General features: G+C 37.1%; 1 protein-coding gene across 24 annotated transcripts in view; it reads right to left on the bottom strand.

The window, feature by feature from the left end:
* nrp1a (neuropilin 1a) overlaps positions 1 to 18,320 on the bottom strand; it is a 453,654-nt gene that overhangs the window by 38,170 nt on the left and 397,164 nt on the right. For all 24 annotated transcript variants that reach the window (XM_073940109.1, XM_073940107.1, XM_073940105.1 and 21 more), the window contains 1 exon segment: positions 5,779 to 5,934. In XM_073940109.1, coding sequence (XP_073796210.1) covers positions 5,779 to 5,934 — 156 coding nt within the window.

Below are 18,320 nucleotides of genomic sequence, written 5' to 3' on the forward strand. Positions count from 1 at the left end.
CAGACTAAGATTGTTTGGAGTGAGTAGCAGCATAATGATGACTTTTTATAAAGCAACAACAGAGTCTATTTTAAGATATGGGATTATTGTTTGGTTTGGGAATCTGACAGTAAAAATGAAAACCCAATTAAATAACCTGATGAGAGTGGCAGGAAAAATCATGGGAATTAAGACACTTGGTTCACTAAAAGACATCTTCGAGTTGTGCACAAGCCAACAAGCCAACAAGATTTTATCTGATTCTTCACATGTGCTGTCTGTGGAATATGAGCTGATGAACTCTGGCAGAAGATATAGGGTCCCGTTGTGCAAGTATAATAGATATAAACATTCTTTTGTTCCTTTTTCAATTAAGTTGATCAACGAGCAAGTAGGGAAGGACGGTCAAAGATTAAGATAACAGGATTGGTTGGCACAATAGAGGGCAGCGGGGCACATGGTACTTTATTTTTTATAAAATTTTTTTTTTTTTAAATTACTGATTTTATGGAATCGTATTTATATTAGGAGGTATTTTAGGATTAGATTTTAATGTGTTTGTATGTTACATGTTGTCTTGTTGGTGTCTATGTACAGCAGAACCTTTTTTCTAAAACAAATTTCTCCTACAGGAGACAATAAATTTTACCCTGACCTTGAATTAGGGTAAAGTTAGGGTAATTAGGCAAGTCATTGTATAACAGTGGTTTGTTCTGGAGACAATCCAACACTAATATTGCTGAAGGGGGCTTATAATTATGACCTTAAAATGACTTTAAAACAATTAAAAACTGCTTTTATTCTAGCCGAAATAAAACAAATAAGACTTTCTCCAGAAGAACAAATATTAGAGGAAATACTGTGGAAAATTCCTGAATCTGTTCAACATCATTTGGGAAATATTTGAAAAATATCTTTGGGAAATATTATGAATAATAAATACTTTTGACGTCAACTGTAGATGGTCATTTTTGAGCAGTGCAAGACTGGGATTCACCTAACACTCAGAAACACACACACACACAGCCACATCAGGAATGTGTTTAGATCAGCGTCCTCAAATCTGACAACCTAAATAGAGCTTGAATTGAATTATCACTGGAGCCAAATGCGTCGCAGGACAAAAGCCACTTTGTGATGTCAGAGTCTGGGTTACAACTAGCGCTCGGTGTTTGGGACGCTTCAGCTACACAATGCTCTCTGTTGTTTTTGCAATGAATCAAATCATGTTATGTCCATGCACACAGATTCCTGCTGACAGTCTGCACATGCTCTCGCTGATGGGGGGATCCAGGATTGTGTCAGAGAAAGGTGAAACTCCTCCAAGAAACACAATTGAAAGCAACCCTGTTAGTCACAGCATCTTGTTTCACTGGTCGCTATATAAAGGTCAGAGGATGAAGCTTCTCTCTTTCTCTTCCTCAATTTCTGTATTTATTCTGTCAAGATAGCTGACAAACTATGAACTGTGATTGCTGACGGCAGCATGTCATTGTACTGGATGTACTAATAAAGGGTGTTGTGGTGATATCCGTGCACATTAGGGGTGTAATGGTATATGTACTCCTCTCAAACCATCACGTTACAGTGATATCAGTTTGGTTCATGAGCTCACATGATCAATACAGTCAGTATATATAACATTCACTCATTCACTTAGTCCCTTTATTAATCTGGGGTCACCACAGCGGAATGAACCGCCAACTTATTCAGCATTTCTATATGCAGCGGATGCCCTTCCAGCTGGGAAACATCCAAAGACTCTTATTCACACACACGTTTTTTAGCCTTAAATCTGGCAACCCACACTTGCGTGTTTTAAACCAGGCGTGCAATACCTAGTTCATCCACTAGGTGTCAAACGTACATACTGCACCTTTAAAGTCAGTGAATTCAACACCGTTGTGAACCAGACAAGGTCAAGCTATAAGCCATACAGGATGACCAAGTGCTGCTAAGCTCAAGTCATAGCACACAGACAACCGTCCACCCCAGAATCCATGCTGCTAATCGTGTCCCTGGACTCTACTTGTCAAAACGTGTGTGTGTGTATATGTGTGTGTGTCTGGGTGGGAGACACATGAGGAGCCGTCCACTATCTTTAAATGTCACGCCAATGCTCTGCTCTGCTGCTCTAAGTAGTAAAAAGGCTTTCCTTTGTGCAACAAGCCCACCGCCGAACTGCAGTTTCAGCAGTCTGTAAATGGGTCCTCGCCTCACAAAAGCACTTTAGAGGCCGGCAGACAGAAACAAGGCACCGCACCTTAAAAATGCACGCTCGAAAAAAGAGAACGGTGTACTTTAGTTGAGGCTCGACACTGAAATTGGGCCTTTGGGTATATTTAAGCTCACTGTTACTTTCAGGCATGAAGATAGAGACACACATACACACACATATGCACACCACACACACCTAATTGGCTTGCAGAGCTAGACAGGTCTATTTCAAACCTTGTATTGTTAGAGCCAGTCTGCCACACACACATAAACATGTCTTGAACTCGCAAATGAATAAAACACAGCCATAAACTTCACACATTGGAGGCGTCTCAAACCCTTGGAAAGCTGCCCGCAGGAAAAATACCAGGGAGATTTAAAACGAAGGTAGAATTTGCAAGAAAGGCTTACTTAAGGGTCACTTATTTATATATTTTAATAGGTAAAGGTAGATTGATAAATAACTGAAGAAATTTTTATCATAGTTTTTATTTATTTTTACATTTATTTTTATTATTTTTTACATTAATTTTTTTAATTAATTAATTAATTAATTAACTTTTACATTTATTTATTTGTTTTTAAATGTATTTATTTTTCAATTTATTTATTTATTTTTATATGTATTTATTTGTTTTTATATTTCTTTTATTTTTTTACATTTATTTATTTATTTTTAAATTGATTTTAATTTTTTATTGACTTATTTATTATTTGTAATTTAATGCAAAATTTTTATAATGCAAAGTATAGCTTTATTAATGTATATACATTTAAAAATAATCACAAATAAATATTCAAAACAATTCAAGGATGTAAGATGCTGATGAAAAGGGGGCCATTAGAGTTTTTACATTTTTTTTTTATATATTTATTTTAATTAAAATAATTTTGTGTTAGAGCATGTGTGTTTGCTTTTTTAATATGTTTATGGTTCATAACATTTTTTTTAACTTAAGAGTTTTATTTATTATTATTATTTTCAATATATTGAGTTCAAATTAAAGGGGAATTAGATATGTTGCTTTAGTAACAAGCTTAAAAATGTATTTATTCATTAGTTAGTGATTATTTAGCCTGCAATTTTAGCATCAATAAGATAATATTATAGTTTTATGGTGGCTCAGTGGTTAGCACTGGCCTCACAGCAAGAAGGTCGCTGGTTCGAGTCCCGGCTGGGTCATTTGTCATTTCTGTGTGGAGTTTGCATGTTCTCCCAGTGTTGGTTTCCTCCAGGTGCTCCGGTTTCCCCCACAGTCCAAACACATGCGTTATTGGGGAATTAATGAACTAAACTGGCCATAGTTTATGTGTGTGTGTGTGTGTGTGTGTGTGAATGAGTGTGTAAGGGTATTTTCCAGTACTAGGATGCCCTTCCAGCCGCAACCTAGAACTGGAAAACACCCTTTACACTGCGTAAAACATATGGTAGAATAGTTGGTGGTTCATTCCACTGTGGCAACCTCTGTAATAGAGACTAAGCTGAAGGAAAATGAATGAATAAATAAAAACTAGTCACTAAGCATTTATTTTATGACAAAAACAGTTTAATTTTACTTTAATGCATGCAATAACCCTGTTTCCACTGTAATTGCATTAGTGTAAACACAAGCTTTGTTGCTTTTTTCTATGCCAAGCAACAAGCAGTACTAGGATTATCTGCGTTAACACAGCCATCTATACTTGTCCTGAACCTGGAACAGTCCCTAACCATTACATATTTGACATATTACAATGAAGCACTGTTAAACAGTCCAGGTTTGGTTCCATACAGCTCACTTTCCTCTAAATGCTAAAGAAGCCCTTGTATTTTTCCAGTCTAACATGGAAGTAATCCTTGAAGAGCTACATTTCCAGAGCTCATTGGCAGGAATCCCTGTAAACATCGTCCTCATTGTAGCACTGTCACCGTGTGTTTTTACTCCAGACGCATGTGTGTGTGTCTCTGACTGCATTATGTGCTCTGTGTGGTATGTTAATCCGCCCTCTTAAAAGACTGAATCTGCAAGCTCTGTAAAACTCCAAAGACACCACTCTTTTTTTTCTCCCTCTCTTTAAGGAATGATGTCAACATTTGTGGTGGGACTTTTTAACTTGAAATGAAAGAACAAAAGAGTTAATAAACAGAGAGTGGCAAATGAAGCGAGCGAGAGGCATTCTGGGAAGGGTTTTTCAGGGTTTGAGTGTTTGAACAGCTGGTTGGACACTGTTTAGCACGGGACTGATTTAAGAGACGTTGATCCACTTGCCATCAGGTGAACGGCATTAACACATACCACAACATAGATCGGTTAAATATAGGGAGACGTTTAGTATATGTGGTTGGAAGGGCATCGGCTGCTTAAAACATATGCAAGAGTAGTTGGCGGTTCATTCTGCTGTGGCAAGCCCTGATAAATCAGGGCCTAAGCTTAAGGAAAATGAATGAATGAATGAATGAATGTGTAGTATATTTGACACTTTGGCCAAATATTAAATCATAATAATAGAAAATAAAAAACACAAAATATTAATGGAAAAGAAAAACACGATAGATAGATATATGGATGCACTTCAGCAGTGTTTATTTGAGAGCGCACAAGAAGATCTGCGCTCTCTTGAAGCGGCTTATATTTGAGGGGGCGTGCAAGAAGTTTTGTGCACGAGCAGAGGAAATCAGCGCGCAAGCAAAGAGATCCACATGCTGTAGGCTATTACATAAACGCGATCTCGACTTCTAATACTGCGCTAACGACATTTGTCACTGAAATAACGCCACAGGCAGATCTGTGTAAAAAAAAGGCCTGCCGCCACAGCTGGAATATATATATATATATATATATATATATATATATATATATATATATATATAATAAGATTAAAATCTCATTTGGTGTAACAGTACTACATGATAAAAGTTTTGTCAGCAGAAATATTTACACTTAAGAAAATGAAAATAAATACTAATAATATAAAATACTAATAATTGTCTTTTTAAGTCTTTACATCCCCCTGTCCTTCACTTGGTTTTACCCATTTGTAATAAAAATAAATAAATTTAAAAACAAACATACAAATAAATAAATAAATAAATAAATAAATAAATAAATAAATAAATAAATAAAGGAGCAAGGAAACTCACAGTATTTCCTATATTTTTTCTTCTGGAAAAAAATCTAATGTGTTTTATTTTGGCTAAAATGAAAGCAGTTTTTATTTTTTAAAAACCATTTTAAGGTCAATATTATTAGCGCCCTTCAGCAATATTAGTTTGTTATAAAATGACTTGCCCAATTTCCCTAACTTTACCCTGATTACCCTAGTGAAGCCTTTAAATGTCACTTTAATCTGAACACTAGTGTCCTGAAGAATATCTAGTCTAATATTATGTGCTGTCATCATGACAAAGAGAAAATAAATAAGTCATTAGAAATGAGTTATTAAAACTATCAATGTGTCGAACAGAATTGGAGAAAATATAAATAATTCTAGTTTAACTGGTGGTCTTCAACTGTATGTGGTTAAATCAGTGTATGAGGGAAAGTGTAACTAAAACAACAGATTCAATGCACCTTTAGGAAAGACCCCACAAATAAACCTCACCTTCTGTTTTGGGCCATCCTTAATAGTGATCCAGTCTTCACCATTGGAGCTCACGTCCACCTTATATTCCTTCACGTAATATTTCTTCTTGGTCTCCTGAGAAATGGCTCCCTGTGTGCCGATGGCCGAGACAAAGCGCAGAAATCCAAGATCAACCTGAGGAGAGAAAATAAAACGTATTACTGCCATATTAAAATACAACACAGGGAGTATCGCTTTAAAAGTGGCTTATCGCGTGTCACATATTGAGACCCCAGGTGAATATTAGAATGAAAGATTAATTTTAATGAATCCCGATTTAATAAAGCATATAGTCGACGTGACGATTTAATTTCCTGAACGGGAGACAAGAGCTTATTGGATGAGGAAGGATATTTAGTGCAAAAAAAAAAAAAGAAATGGTCTGAAAGGGAATGTGTATTTCAGATGTGTGTTGAAAAATGGATGCTTCATGAAGTAGTCATGAGTTCTGATGTCATTCCTGTGAGCTCGCGGCAAGAGAGGCGGTCAGGAGGAAGGTTACCGAAGATTAAACAATGTGTACAGTGTGTGGATGGCAATGGAGGATTCTTAATGCAAGTGATTGCATGGAGAAATGCAATATGTGTGGCACTTCAAGAGTGAGTGAGAGTTGGTTTGGTTTGACCCAATGTTGGGCTACAACAACCAAGCATTTAACGTAAAAGCTAAAGCTGGCCAAAATTGCGAGATAATATCTTGATATAACCATTTAGCATAAAATAAAATGTAATTGAAAAAATGAACACGATGTTAGGTTTTTCCACAATTGACCCAACATTAAGTTATGACAACCCAGCATTTTTTTGAAGCTACTGTATGTCAAAATATACAAACCCAGCACTGGTCAAATGTAGACTTATATATAAATATAGACTTGTGTCAAATATAGACAAACCCAATAAAAATAAATAAATAATTTTTTTTTTTTTTAAATTAAAACTTGAAAGTTTAATTTAAATTTAATTGAAAATATTATCCCAATATTGGGTTTATTCTCAATTGACCCAACATTGGGTTACGAAAACCCAGGATTTTTTAAAAGCTAGAACGAGACAAGATAACACCTGTATATTAGACACACACCAATGCATGTCTGCAATATAACTGGCTGTTTAATGAAATTCAATGTTTATTTTGCGCTAAGGTTTTAAAAGAGCACAACGCCCTCAATAAAATGCTGGGTTGTTGTAAACAAACACTGGGTCAATTTATAGACAAACTCAACGTTGGGTTAGTATTTATATGTTATTAGATGTAAATGCCATTTTAACACATTTCACAAGTTATTTTTAATCCAGCAGTTGAGTTTGTACATATTGACCCAACATTTCTCCATTCTCTCAGACACCCTTGGGCCAAACGTTGGGTTACAATGCACTCTATAGTGTTGGGTTTTCATAAACCAACTTTGGGTTAAATATGCACAAACCCAACAACAACAACAAAAAGTTTAGAAGTTTAAAAAATATTAAAAACAGTCATTTATATTCATGATGAACCCAATGTTGGGTTTGTCCACAATGTACACTATATTGGGTTATGACTACCGAGCGTTTTTAGAGGATAAAACTCACTGTAAAAATGCTGGTTTCCACACGACTCCTTCATGTTGTCCCAACACAAATGAATTAAGTTAACTTAATGGGTTGTACAATTTTAAATTGTTCCAAACAAACATCAAGAATTATGTTGATTCAGCTCATTTTAAACAAGTAGCCTGAACAAAAATACATATTTTGGGTTCTGGCCAAAATTGCAAGATAACACCTTTGTGATATATTGGGTTAATTTATTCTGTATAAGTGACCGTACCATGAAATGCAATTTTGCTTTGCATTTCACTAAATAAACATTATTTCATTTTGTACTAAAAAACAAAAACTAAAGGTTAAATCAAAAGAGCATATGAGCTCTGAAAATGAGCTGTCATGACCTAACATTGGGTAATTTTACTCTGTTAAATTTAAATGACACTTTTTAACCCAGCTGTGGTGTTTGTGTAAATGTGACAACAACCCAGCATTTTTTAGAAGAGCAAGTCAAAATTGCAAAATAACTTTTTGAAATGGATGTACTGTATTTCTGCAATCTATGAATACATTTCTGTAATATTTGACACAGAGTTGGGTTACAGCAACCCGGCATTTTAGAGTGTAGCGTAATTTTAGGAGGTAAAAACTGTAATTAATTAATGAAAAAAACTCCAGAATCACACTAGTGCACTCTATGATCACAGAAAGAGCTTACTGCAAACTCAGTCTTTTCAATATTGTGCAGAACATTGCTCTGATATCACACAAATAAGGTCTTTGTTTCTGCAGATCTGATATGTGGCTCTGCTCAAATCTCCATGGCGGGAGATGAGAGAGCTGTGCAGCGGCCAGCGACCGGAGATCAGAAAGCTTGGCTGGAGAAAAGACAGTCTGGATCAGTTTCGCCCACACCAGCTGATCACAGATCAGAACTAATGAGCGCCTTGTGATTTATTAACCACTTTCTGCTTTAAAAGAGGAGTGGGGGAGGGGTGAATGACACTAGAGAAAAAAATATATATATAAACGAGAGAAAATCCCAATGCATTTTACAGTACAGAGGATCAGACCTGTCTATATAATCATTATAAAAGAGCACAATTAAATACCAAAATTAATGATGCTTTCTAACAGGTTTCCACAATGCTGTCATTGGTCAGTTAAATCTGCCTCAAACTTACTCCATTGGCTGAGCTGTCGCTTCAGCTATTGGTCAGTTAGCTCTAGCTCAAAGTCATTCCATTGGCTGAACTGTCTCTGGTGCAAATGGTCAGTTAGTTCTGTCTCAAATTCCATTGGCTGAGATGTTGCTGCCATTGGTTAGTTAGTTTTGTCTCAAAATCCATTGGCTGAACTATCTCTGTTGCTATTGGTCAGTTAGTTTAGCCTCAAACTTACTCCCTACTGAGCTGTCTCTTCTGCTATTGGCCAGTTAGTTCCTTAAAATACTTCCATTGGCTGTGCCGTGGTTGCTATTGGCCAGTTAGTTCCACCTTAAACTCATTCCATTGCCTAGGCTGTCTTTCCTGCTATTGGTCAGTTAATTCTTCCTCAAATTCTATTGGCTGAGTTGTTACTGCTGCAATTGGTCAGTTAGTTACACCTCAAAGTCACTCCACTGGCGGAATTTTCCCTGCTGCTACTGGTCAGTTAGATTCACCTCAAACTCCATTGGCTGAGCTGTCGGTGCTGCTATTGGTCAGTTAGATCTACCTAAAACTCCCTTCATTGACTGAGCTGTCTCTGCTGCTATTGGTCAGTGAGATCTACCTTAAACTCACTCCGTTGGCTGAGCTCATATCCCATATATATATAATCAAACTTCATTGGTCATTTAGTTCCAACTTTAACTCCCTTTATTGGCTGAAATGTCTCTGCTGCTATTGGTCAGTTAGATCTACCTTAAACTTTATTGGCTGAGCTGTCATTCCCATTGGCCAGTTAGTCTCACCTTAAACTCACTCCATTGGATGAGCTATTGATTATGTTATTGGTCAGTTAGATTTACCCCAAACTAACTCCATTGGCTGAGCTGTCCCTGCTACTATTGGTCAGTTAGATTGACCTTAAACTCCATTGGCTGAGCTGTCTCTTCTGCTATTGGCCAGCTAGTTACACCTTAAAATCACTCCACTGAGCTGTCGCTGCTGCTATTAGTCAGTTAGATCTGCCTCACCTTCCATTGGCTGAGCTGTTTCCTTGCTATTGGTCAGTCAGTTAGTTAGTTAGTCCCAGTCTCTGGCCGTTCAGGAATCTCCAAGAAGCAGCTCAATGTTTTGATCAGTCACTTTCCAGGCAAATCAGCCTTTGAATTGTTTACTTGTAGATGTCTCTGCATATTAAGCTGGGATTGTAGAAAATATTTTGACATCAAGGGGGAATAAAAACACACACACTTCACCTTTAAAAGCAATACAAACAGGAGATTTAGGGAAAGCCCCGGCTCCTGGTGGGAATTCCCAGCCTAAGAAAGCTTCCAGAAAACAACAGACTGCAAAAGTACATCACTGTCCTGCTCTTATAAAGAAAAGCAGGCCAGCGTTTCATCAGAGGCATCACCACCGCAAAACAAACAACAATGAATTATGTCATTTTGCTGTTAAGGAAATATCCCAACCGTTAAAACCACACTGACATTTGAGGACAAGAGCTGAAGTAGTGTGTGTGTGTCAGCCACTAGTGTGAATGTGCAGTTTTATAGCAGCAAATCTAATTTAAAGTCTGCTGCAATCACTGTGAGAAAGTGTCCCGAGCGAAAGCCAAACATCTCTGGAGGGGAAGGAGAAGTGTCCTGGAGCCAGCTGACTCCGCTGTTTTCTGTCCGTCTCTATTTCTGCTGTTTTTCAGGGGATGATGCAGGTTATGTGAGGGGAAATGTTCAGAGAGATTGCGATAAAACAAAGCTGTTCTCATCATATCAGTTGATATCTGACATGCAATATTAAATAAAAGCAGATCGTTCATTTATGCGGCTGGCGAGAGTCCAAGTGTGAGTGTGTTTGGATAATTGTGTCACGGGGAAGTTCTGCTGTGTTAAAACCTGCTCATTTTCCCCCACAGTCCATCTGTGAAGCATGGACCTCAGCGAAGACTTCTCAGAGCTAATTACATTTACAAAGAGTGTGTGTTTTATTTCATCAGAGCCTCTGTGTGTGTGTGTGTGTGTGAGAATGAGAAAGTGTGTGTGTGAGAGAAAGAGTGTGTGGCATTCTCACAGATAACAGCATGGACCTGTAGTCACCATCAAATCCTGTCCTGCACCGCTGCATCGAGTCTTGTTTGAGATAATTTCGGCCTCTGCGCCTATTTAGCTATAAGAGCGCTGTGATTTTAATTAATTTCCAAGAAAAATGTAATGCGAATGAATTAGAGTCTTAAAACAGTAAAAAAAAAAAAAAAAATAGCCGAATGTTTATTAAATATGTTTAGAAATGGTTAAAAAAATAAGCAAATAAGTAAACATAACACTGCCTCGCCACCATGTGATAGTATCGCGCATCGGGGATCTCACAGGGGGACAATATGGCGATCTGAAAATGTTGTATATTACCTTACACTACTTTGTTTATATAACTGTAGTAGTTATAGTGTTACCATAGCATCTACAACAAAATAAACCGTGTGTTTTACTATAGTGTACTATTTTTCCATGCTTTCTTGTCTCATTAACTCTCGTCTTGCTTATTAGTGGATGACAAAAATCCACAAATTGTTCAGTCATTAAATCCGCGACTGCTCTTGTGTATCTAAGGCTCAAACACCATCTGCTGCGGGTTACTGAGGAGGAACTAAGACGTAGACCAGACAGATGCGGGACGGCCCAGTCAAAGCAAACACAAATGTGGGACGGCAGGTTTGGCAGGGCAAAGTTCTACTTCATCCATCAAAACCCACGGATTCCTCCCACCATCCCATCCCACGACACCTGCCCGCTCCGAAAGCTCCTCTAAAATTCCATTAAGCACAGGTATAATTAATTCACATTTTCATGAAAATTGTATTACTGCCAGCTGAGAGATCTATAGGCTCCTGCAAGACCTCCCATTCATCACCCAATTTACCTGGCGGAATTAGCCGGTGTTATTTTTAGCACTTCCAGCTTTTTTAATTTGTAAAATTATGCATGTTGCCTGAGTGGTGATCATCTACTTCTCGTCTAGAGTGAAATGTCCTGGACCAGTTTAAAGGGGAGGATTGGGGTGGAAGTGGAGCGGATATAAAAACAACACTATAAAATGAAAGAAGAGAGAAGGGCTAGTTTTTTTTTTTTTTTCAAGCACCTGTGGTCACTGTTACAATCTACTTAATACTAGTCCACTTTCTTGATTGAACACACTGCGAAAAAAACACTGCTTACTTAGAGTTCTTGTCTTGTTTCTACTCCAAATACCTAAAAATTCTCAAAGCAAGAAGCATTTTCTGGACAGGCTACACGTATTGTTGTGTTTTCAGAAATAATAAGTCAAAATTAAGTGAGTTTTTCATTCAATTTTCATAGGCAAAATAATCTGCCAATGGGGTAAGAGAAATAATCTTCTGTCAAAAGAAAAAACTAATTCTTTTTCTTTATTCTTTTTCTTATTATTTTGCTTATTTGAATGAAAAACTTACTGAAGTTCAACTTATTATTTCTGAACTGTATTTATTGCTTGTCTAGAAAATGCTTCTTGATTTAAGAATTTTAGATATTTGGACTAGAAACAAGACAAAAAAATCAACGAGAGAAAAACTATATGCAAAGGTAAAATCATTACAACATGCACAATTCATGTATAATAATTAATTCAAGTGTCATTAAAAATGGCTTATTAATAATCAACATTGTGAGCATAAAAAATAAACTTTTGTTTCTAATTTAAATTTGTATTTTTGTTGGTTTTTAGACTTATAACATCTGGCAAAAAGGCACTACCAATACAATTTGGGCTAATCTGGGTATATGTATATCCTTGAGAAATTAAATGAGTTAATTAATGTACACTGCCCATTCATTGTGGATGGATGGATGGATGGATGGATGGATGGATGGATGGATGGATGGATGGATGGATGGATGGATGGATGGATGGATGGATGGATGGATGGATGGATGGATGGATGGATGGATGGATGGATGGATAGATAGATAGATAGATAGATAGATAGATAGATAGATGCTTCACACTGTTATGATCACCAGCGATCTAATCCTTGCAGATCACTGGAGAACTACAGATCAGTCACTGAATTGCACTACGAATATCATCATGCACTTCACTCACACCACTTCCTGATTCCCTATGATTACATACACACAGCTGGTAACTCAATGATTGGTTGAGCGCTGATTCTTTGCTGCCTATTCTGACCATCTGCTTGTTTATAACAACGCTCTTTGGATTACCCTCATGTTCCTGTTTGTTCCTGTTATGACCCATGCCTGTTTGACTAAGCTTTAAATAAAGTGCATGTGGATCCTCTATCTCTGTTGTCCTGTGTCTTCCATTACAAACACTGTACTATTACATTTTTGAAGTCAATGCTCAAACTATATTTCTGGTCCTTCTAAATTTCCAGAATGTTTAGTTAGCAATACTAGAAAACACATTGACCTCTGAAAAAATAATAAAATATCATGTGTGTCTGAGAAATAGACTTTCCTTGGCATGAATGTAGCATAAATGCTACGTTGCTAACCTCTGCAGCTCTTCCATATTAGCAGAAGGGTTTACAAATCCATCATACACCTGGACTCATATTTAATGATATCAGAAGACATTTTATCCGCTTTAAGCTAATTACGTGTAGGCACTGAAGATGGTTTAAAATCGAAACCATGAGAATGTACCTAGCGCAGGTGTGATGCTAGCAGGGTGGCCTAGCTTGACACCAGCTCTGCAGGCTTTGTCAGTAGAGACTCTCATGTTAATTACAGTCCCACTGTCTAATTACTCATCAGCTGGCAGGAGAACAGCGCCCGGCTCAAAATAGCAGCAGCTAATCCTTTAATTGAAGAGAGAGAGAGGGGAAAAATCTAAGCAAAACAATGCAAAGCGGACATAGCTACGTCTAGATTGACCATCGCTAATTGTAAACACATGTAAACCACATGCTAACAGGATACGGCTAAATGTGCTGTCTCTACTCTGAAAAAAAGCCTCATTGAATTATGCATTCACTCAATAACCTCCAGCTTAGTCTCTATTTCAGAGGTTGCCACAGTGGAATGAACCGCCAACTATTCCAGCATATGTTTTTCACAGCATATGCCCTTCCAGCCGCAACCCAGCACTGGGAAACACTTATATACTCTAGCATTCACTCATACACTACGGCCAATTTAGTTCATCAGTTCCCCTATAGCACATGTGTTTGGACTTTGGGGGAAACTGGAGCACCCGGAGGAAACCCACACCAACATGGGGAGAACATGCAAACTCCACACAGAAAAGACAATTTACCCAGCCGGTACTCGAACCAGCAACTTTCATGCTGTGAAGCAAAAGTGGTCATCACTGAGCCACCATGTTGCCCATATACTCAAATTACTTGAATTAAATAGTTGTTCTCAGGAATTGTACTTTACTACGTAGTTTTAAAAATGTTTACTTTAAACTCTAGAAAACGCTGGGTTACTTCAACTTAATTTTGGGTGCAATAGGGACTAACCCAACTGCTGGGTTAACTTATTAATTAAATTAAAGGTGCAGAAGGTGATCTGCCACAATGCTAACCAATTAAAATTATACCTCGCACCTTAAAAATGACAGCAGACAACCCTCTCTCACGTGCTGTCCTAAAGCGACTCTGCTTAGTGGTTGGCGGGCGGCATACAGGAATTTCACTTATTACTAAGCCCAACTAAGGGCCAATCACACTGAACGCACTTTATGCGTTGAGAGGCGCCTCTTTTGAATTGTTTACTATCGGCCGTGAGCATTTTGCGCGCTGCTTATGCGCCCTTCGCACCTCGCATTGTAACCGTCTGCTGCGTCTTGCGTTTTGCTGTTGCGCGCCGTAGACTCTCAGTTAAAAAAGTCAACTCTGAGCGGAAAAAGCATGTTACTCACGTCTGTTTCATTCTCCAATCAAATGACAGCAGGGGCTGAGTTTCTGATGAGGTGTCTCAGTATTTATATTGTCAAGACAACAAGGGAGACTTTTAAAGATGGAGGAGAGACTTGTGGCTTCTGTTCTAAGTTATCCAGAGCTGTATGACTTCACAAATGTTGAATATCACAATACTATTCGATATTAACGTTATATTAATATCAACAGCAACACTCTCGCAAAATACCCAGCTGATTCAGTTGTTGTCTAGCAACATCTAGGAGCGCACTGTGCTCCTTTTCTTCTTGTCAACAAAAAGGCAGTGAGGTGTGCTTTGCGTTTTCGGTGAGATCAGCTCCTGACATGCTATTTCTGAGTGAATATTCAGAGTAGCATGGTAAACAATATGCTACTCTATTTGCTATTTCTGCACAGAATTTTGTAAAATATCTACAGATTATGTGGAAGATTTTGGGAGTATCATAACTATAAACTTAAAGTAATATATAAAATTATTATTATTATTTTTACTTTTATTTAATGCACAATGCAAATCCAATTAGATCCACTTATTTAGTAAACAAAGCAAGTCTCTAATAAAATATATCTGACAGATAGAACATATTACTTTATAAAGTGTATAGTATATAAATCATACAAACATTTTCCTTTTAGTCAATAATATTACTGAAATTAATATAAAAACTGAATAAATATAAATTTACACACATTTACACATGAACAAAAATTGACTCGATGGACTAAAAATCTGTGGATTTCTGCGTACGCAGATTTTGTGTGGGCCTAATTACCTACTTATTATAGCAATATTAATTCTATTTTATAATATGATTTAAAATCCTACAAAAAAAAACTTAAAAAAACAAACAAACTGTAAAATAACTGCTATTAAATAACAGAAATTTAATGTAAAATAAAGGACATTAAATTAGAATATAAATTTCCTTAAATATAAATTTCTGGTAAATTTCTGTAATTCAACCTCTGTTATTTTTCAGTAAATTTCTGTAATTTAAAGGCCGATATTTTACAGTTTTTTTTTTTTCTGGCACCCCAACAGCCAGAAATAAACCATAAAATGACAGATTTTTTTTACCTTGCACAGTACAAATTGTGTAAAATTGTAAAATTTAAAATTAATTTAATCTGAGAGCACATTACATAAATATATGCATCTCTAATAATCAATTTAAACAAATCTGTGCAACTAAACAAGCAAAAATCTAACTGTGCTGATTCCTTTCACCTTTCACTGTAGTCAAGAAAAAATAAACATATGAAGTAGTGAAAGTAGATGCAGTAAAAATACTGTTACAGCAACTAAAAATGCACTCACGAAAAACAGTAAGACTTTAATTTATGTCACTTCAGGAGTGATATTTCCCCTACCATTTCTCCCTATTCATGTTTAACCTTCCTAGATAAAACTCCACTTAAGAGCTTTAGCGAAATGTTTTTGTTATTTATTTTGTTCCTCAGAGGAAGTCTGTAATTAGTGCCCTGGAATTCCGACCTGTTTTTGTAGTGAAAATGGGTCGGCGACTCCACATGGGCATGGCGGATAAGAATAAGCGGTGGCGTCTCAATCATTGTTTCCATCTCCAGCCCTGGCACATTTCCTTCTCACCTCCATCAATCAAGCCGACGGCTTCCCGTTGAACCGCCTGACACTAAACCTGCTTGGCACTCCACAGTTTTAGGCGTGAAAACATGGCTTTATTGTTTCGAACGCTCTGCCCTCTTGCCAGAGATGCTTTAATGAACAAGATGAAGGTAAACATGCCAAAGAGAGAAGCCCTCGCATCCCTGTGAATCAAAACCTATTTAGCTGAACAGCAGGACAGTCGAATACAGCGTCTAAATAAATGAACTACAGTGCATTCAAAGCACCGCTGTGAAAATGCATGTTGTTTTGGTAGACCTGCGGATGACAGCGGCGTAAAGAGCACTGAAAAATAATTAAAAATGCAGTGCATGTAGAGTTAAAGGTGTCTGTTGTAAATATTACTCAAAGTCTGAGTAAAAAGTAGCCCTTTCAAAAGTACTCAAGAGTGGTGAATATTACACTGTGAAAGCTTGATGTGTTTACATGCAATTTGGGTGAAAACGTAACATTCTGTAGGGAATTTAGTAATCGTGTAAGTCCATTTGGTGATTTCAGTCCTCATACATGTGAAATCTTCATCATCATCTAAACCAGGGCTACTCAATTAGTTTGTCATGAGGGTCAGTTCATGAAAAGCATCCCGAATGAGGGGCCGGAGAGATATGACTTGCAATATGAGTGATGCCACAACAGCATATAAGAGCCCATATGCTGTATTTTTGCTCCTTAAGACATCCACAATGGCTTTTTCTACACTAAAATGTTGACCTAATCAATTACAGTCATTTGAGTATTTGTAATTTGTTACTGGTGGATGAGAAGGATTGCGAGGCTGAGATTAATGAAACAAAACATGATCTATAATAAGATGCTTCTGCTGGACCATAAGAAGCTAGACGGCAGCTTTCAACTACTGACTTTCTCCAAGATCTAAATGCATAATTCATAAAAGTGCTTTGATGCTGCTGGAGTGGATGAGCGTGCATTTATTGCATCACTAGCAGTTCGCTTGTCTACCAAAACAGGATCTGAGTTTTATTCATACAGTTGAAGTCAGAAGTATTCACCCCCTGTATATATTTTCCCGTGATTTCTGTTTAACAGAGAGAAGATCTCATTTCAACACATTTCTAATCATGATAGGTTTAATAAATCATTCCTAATCACTGGTTTATTTTCTCTTTGCCATGATGACAGCACATAATATTAGACTAGATATTCTTCAAGACACTTCTATACAGCTTAAAGGCTTCACTAGGGTAATTAGGGTAAAGTTAGGGTAATTAGGCAAGTCATTGTATAACAGTGGTCTGTTCTGGAAACAATTGTTAAATATACTGCTTAAGGGGGCGAATAATATTGACCTTAAAATGGTTTAAAACTCATTTTATTGTAGCCTAAATAAAACAAATAAGACTTTCTCCAGAAGAAAAAATATTATAGGAAATACTTTGAAAAAATGTATACATAATTCGGGAAATATGGGAAAAATTGACATGAGGGTTAATAGTTTTGAGTTTAACTGTACATATATCTTTCTCATGCCAGTGTCTCCCATAGGGCTGAAAATCTGCTTTTCATAAGAAGCCTCACAGTGTCTTTTGTTTTAGTCTACGGCTTTCTATAAATCGGAAGTGTTTCCTTGTGAGAGTCAAATGTGTTGTACAGATGTAGGTATCTTAGCTTGTCACGCTTTAACACAGTCTTCCGATTGAAACCAGGCCGTATCCTTAAACATGCTGCACTGGAGGAAGCCTTTAAAGCTGTGTGCACATGCAGAGATGGTGCTGTCGTCCTTTGTGGATTCAAGAAGTTTCGCATCCATGCATGTTTCATTTCAAGAAATGGGAAATGGGAAAACTGGGTCAATACCAGGGCAGGGATGATACATCGGATCATCGGATTGTGATTCATGGATTAATTCTTGGATTTTTTTAATTCGCTCTAGACTAGTTTTTAAACAGCAGATGGAGCTTTAGGCAGATTTTTTTTAACAATAGATGGTGCTCTAGGCTAGTTTTAATTGCAGATGGTCTTCTAGATTAGTTTTTTGACTGCATACAGCACTCTACACTAGTTTTTTATCTGCAGAGGGTGCTCTACACTAGTTTTTAAAGAGCAATTGGCGCTCTAGTCTAGTTTTTAACAGCAGATGGAGTTCTAGGCTTGTTTTTAACAGCAGATGGAGCGCTAGGCTAGTTTTTTAACAATAGATGGTGCTCTAGGCTAGTTTTAACTGCAGACGATGATCTAGATTAGTTTTTTTGACTGCATACGGTGCTCCAGGCTATAGTTTTTAACAGCAGAAGGTGCTCTAGGTTAGTTTGTAACAT

This window comes from Danio rerio, chromosome 24, assembly GCF_049306965.1.
Source record: "Danio rerio strain Tuebingen ecotype United States chromosome 24, GRCz12tu, whole genome shotgun sequence".
Classification (NCBI taxonomy): Eukaryota; Metazoa; Chordata; class Actinopteri; order Cypriniformes; family Danionidae; genus Danio; species Danio rerio.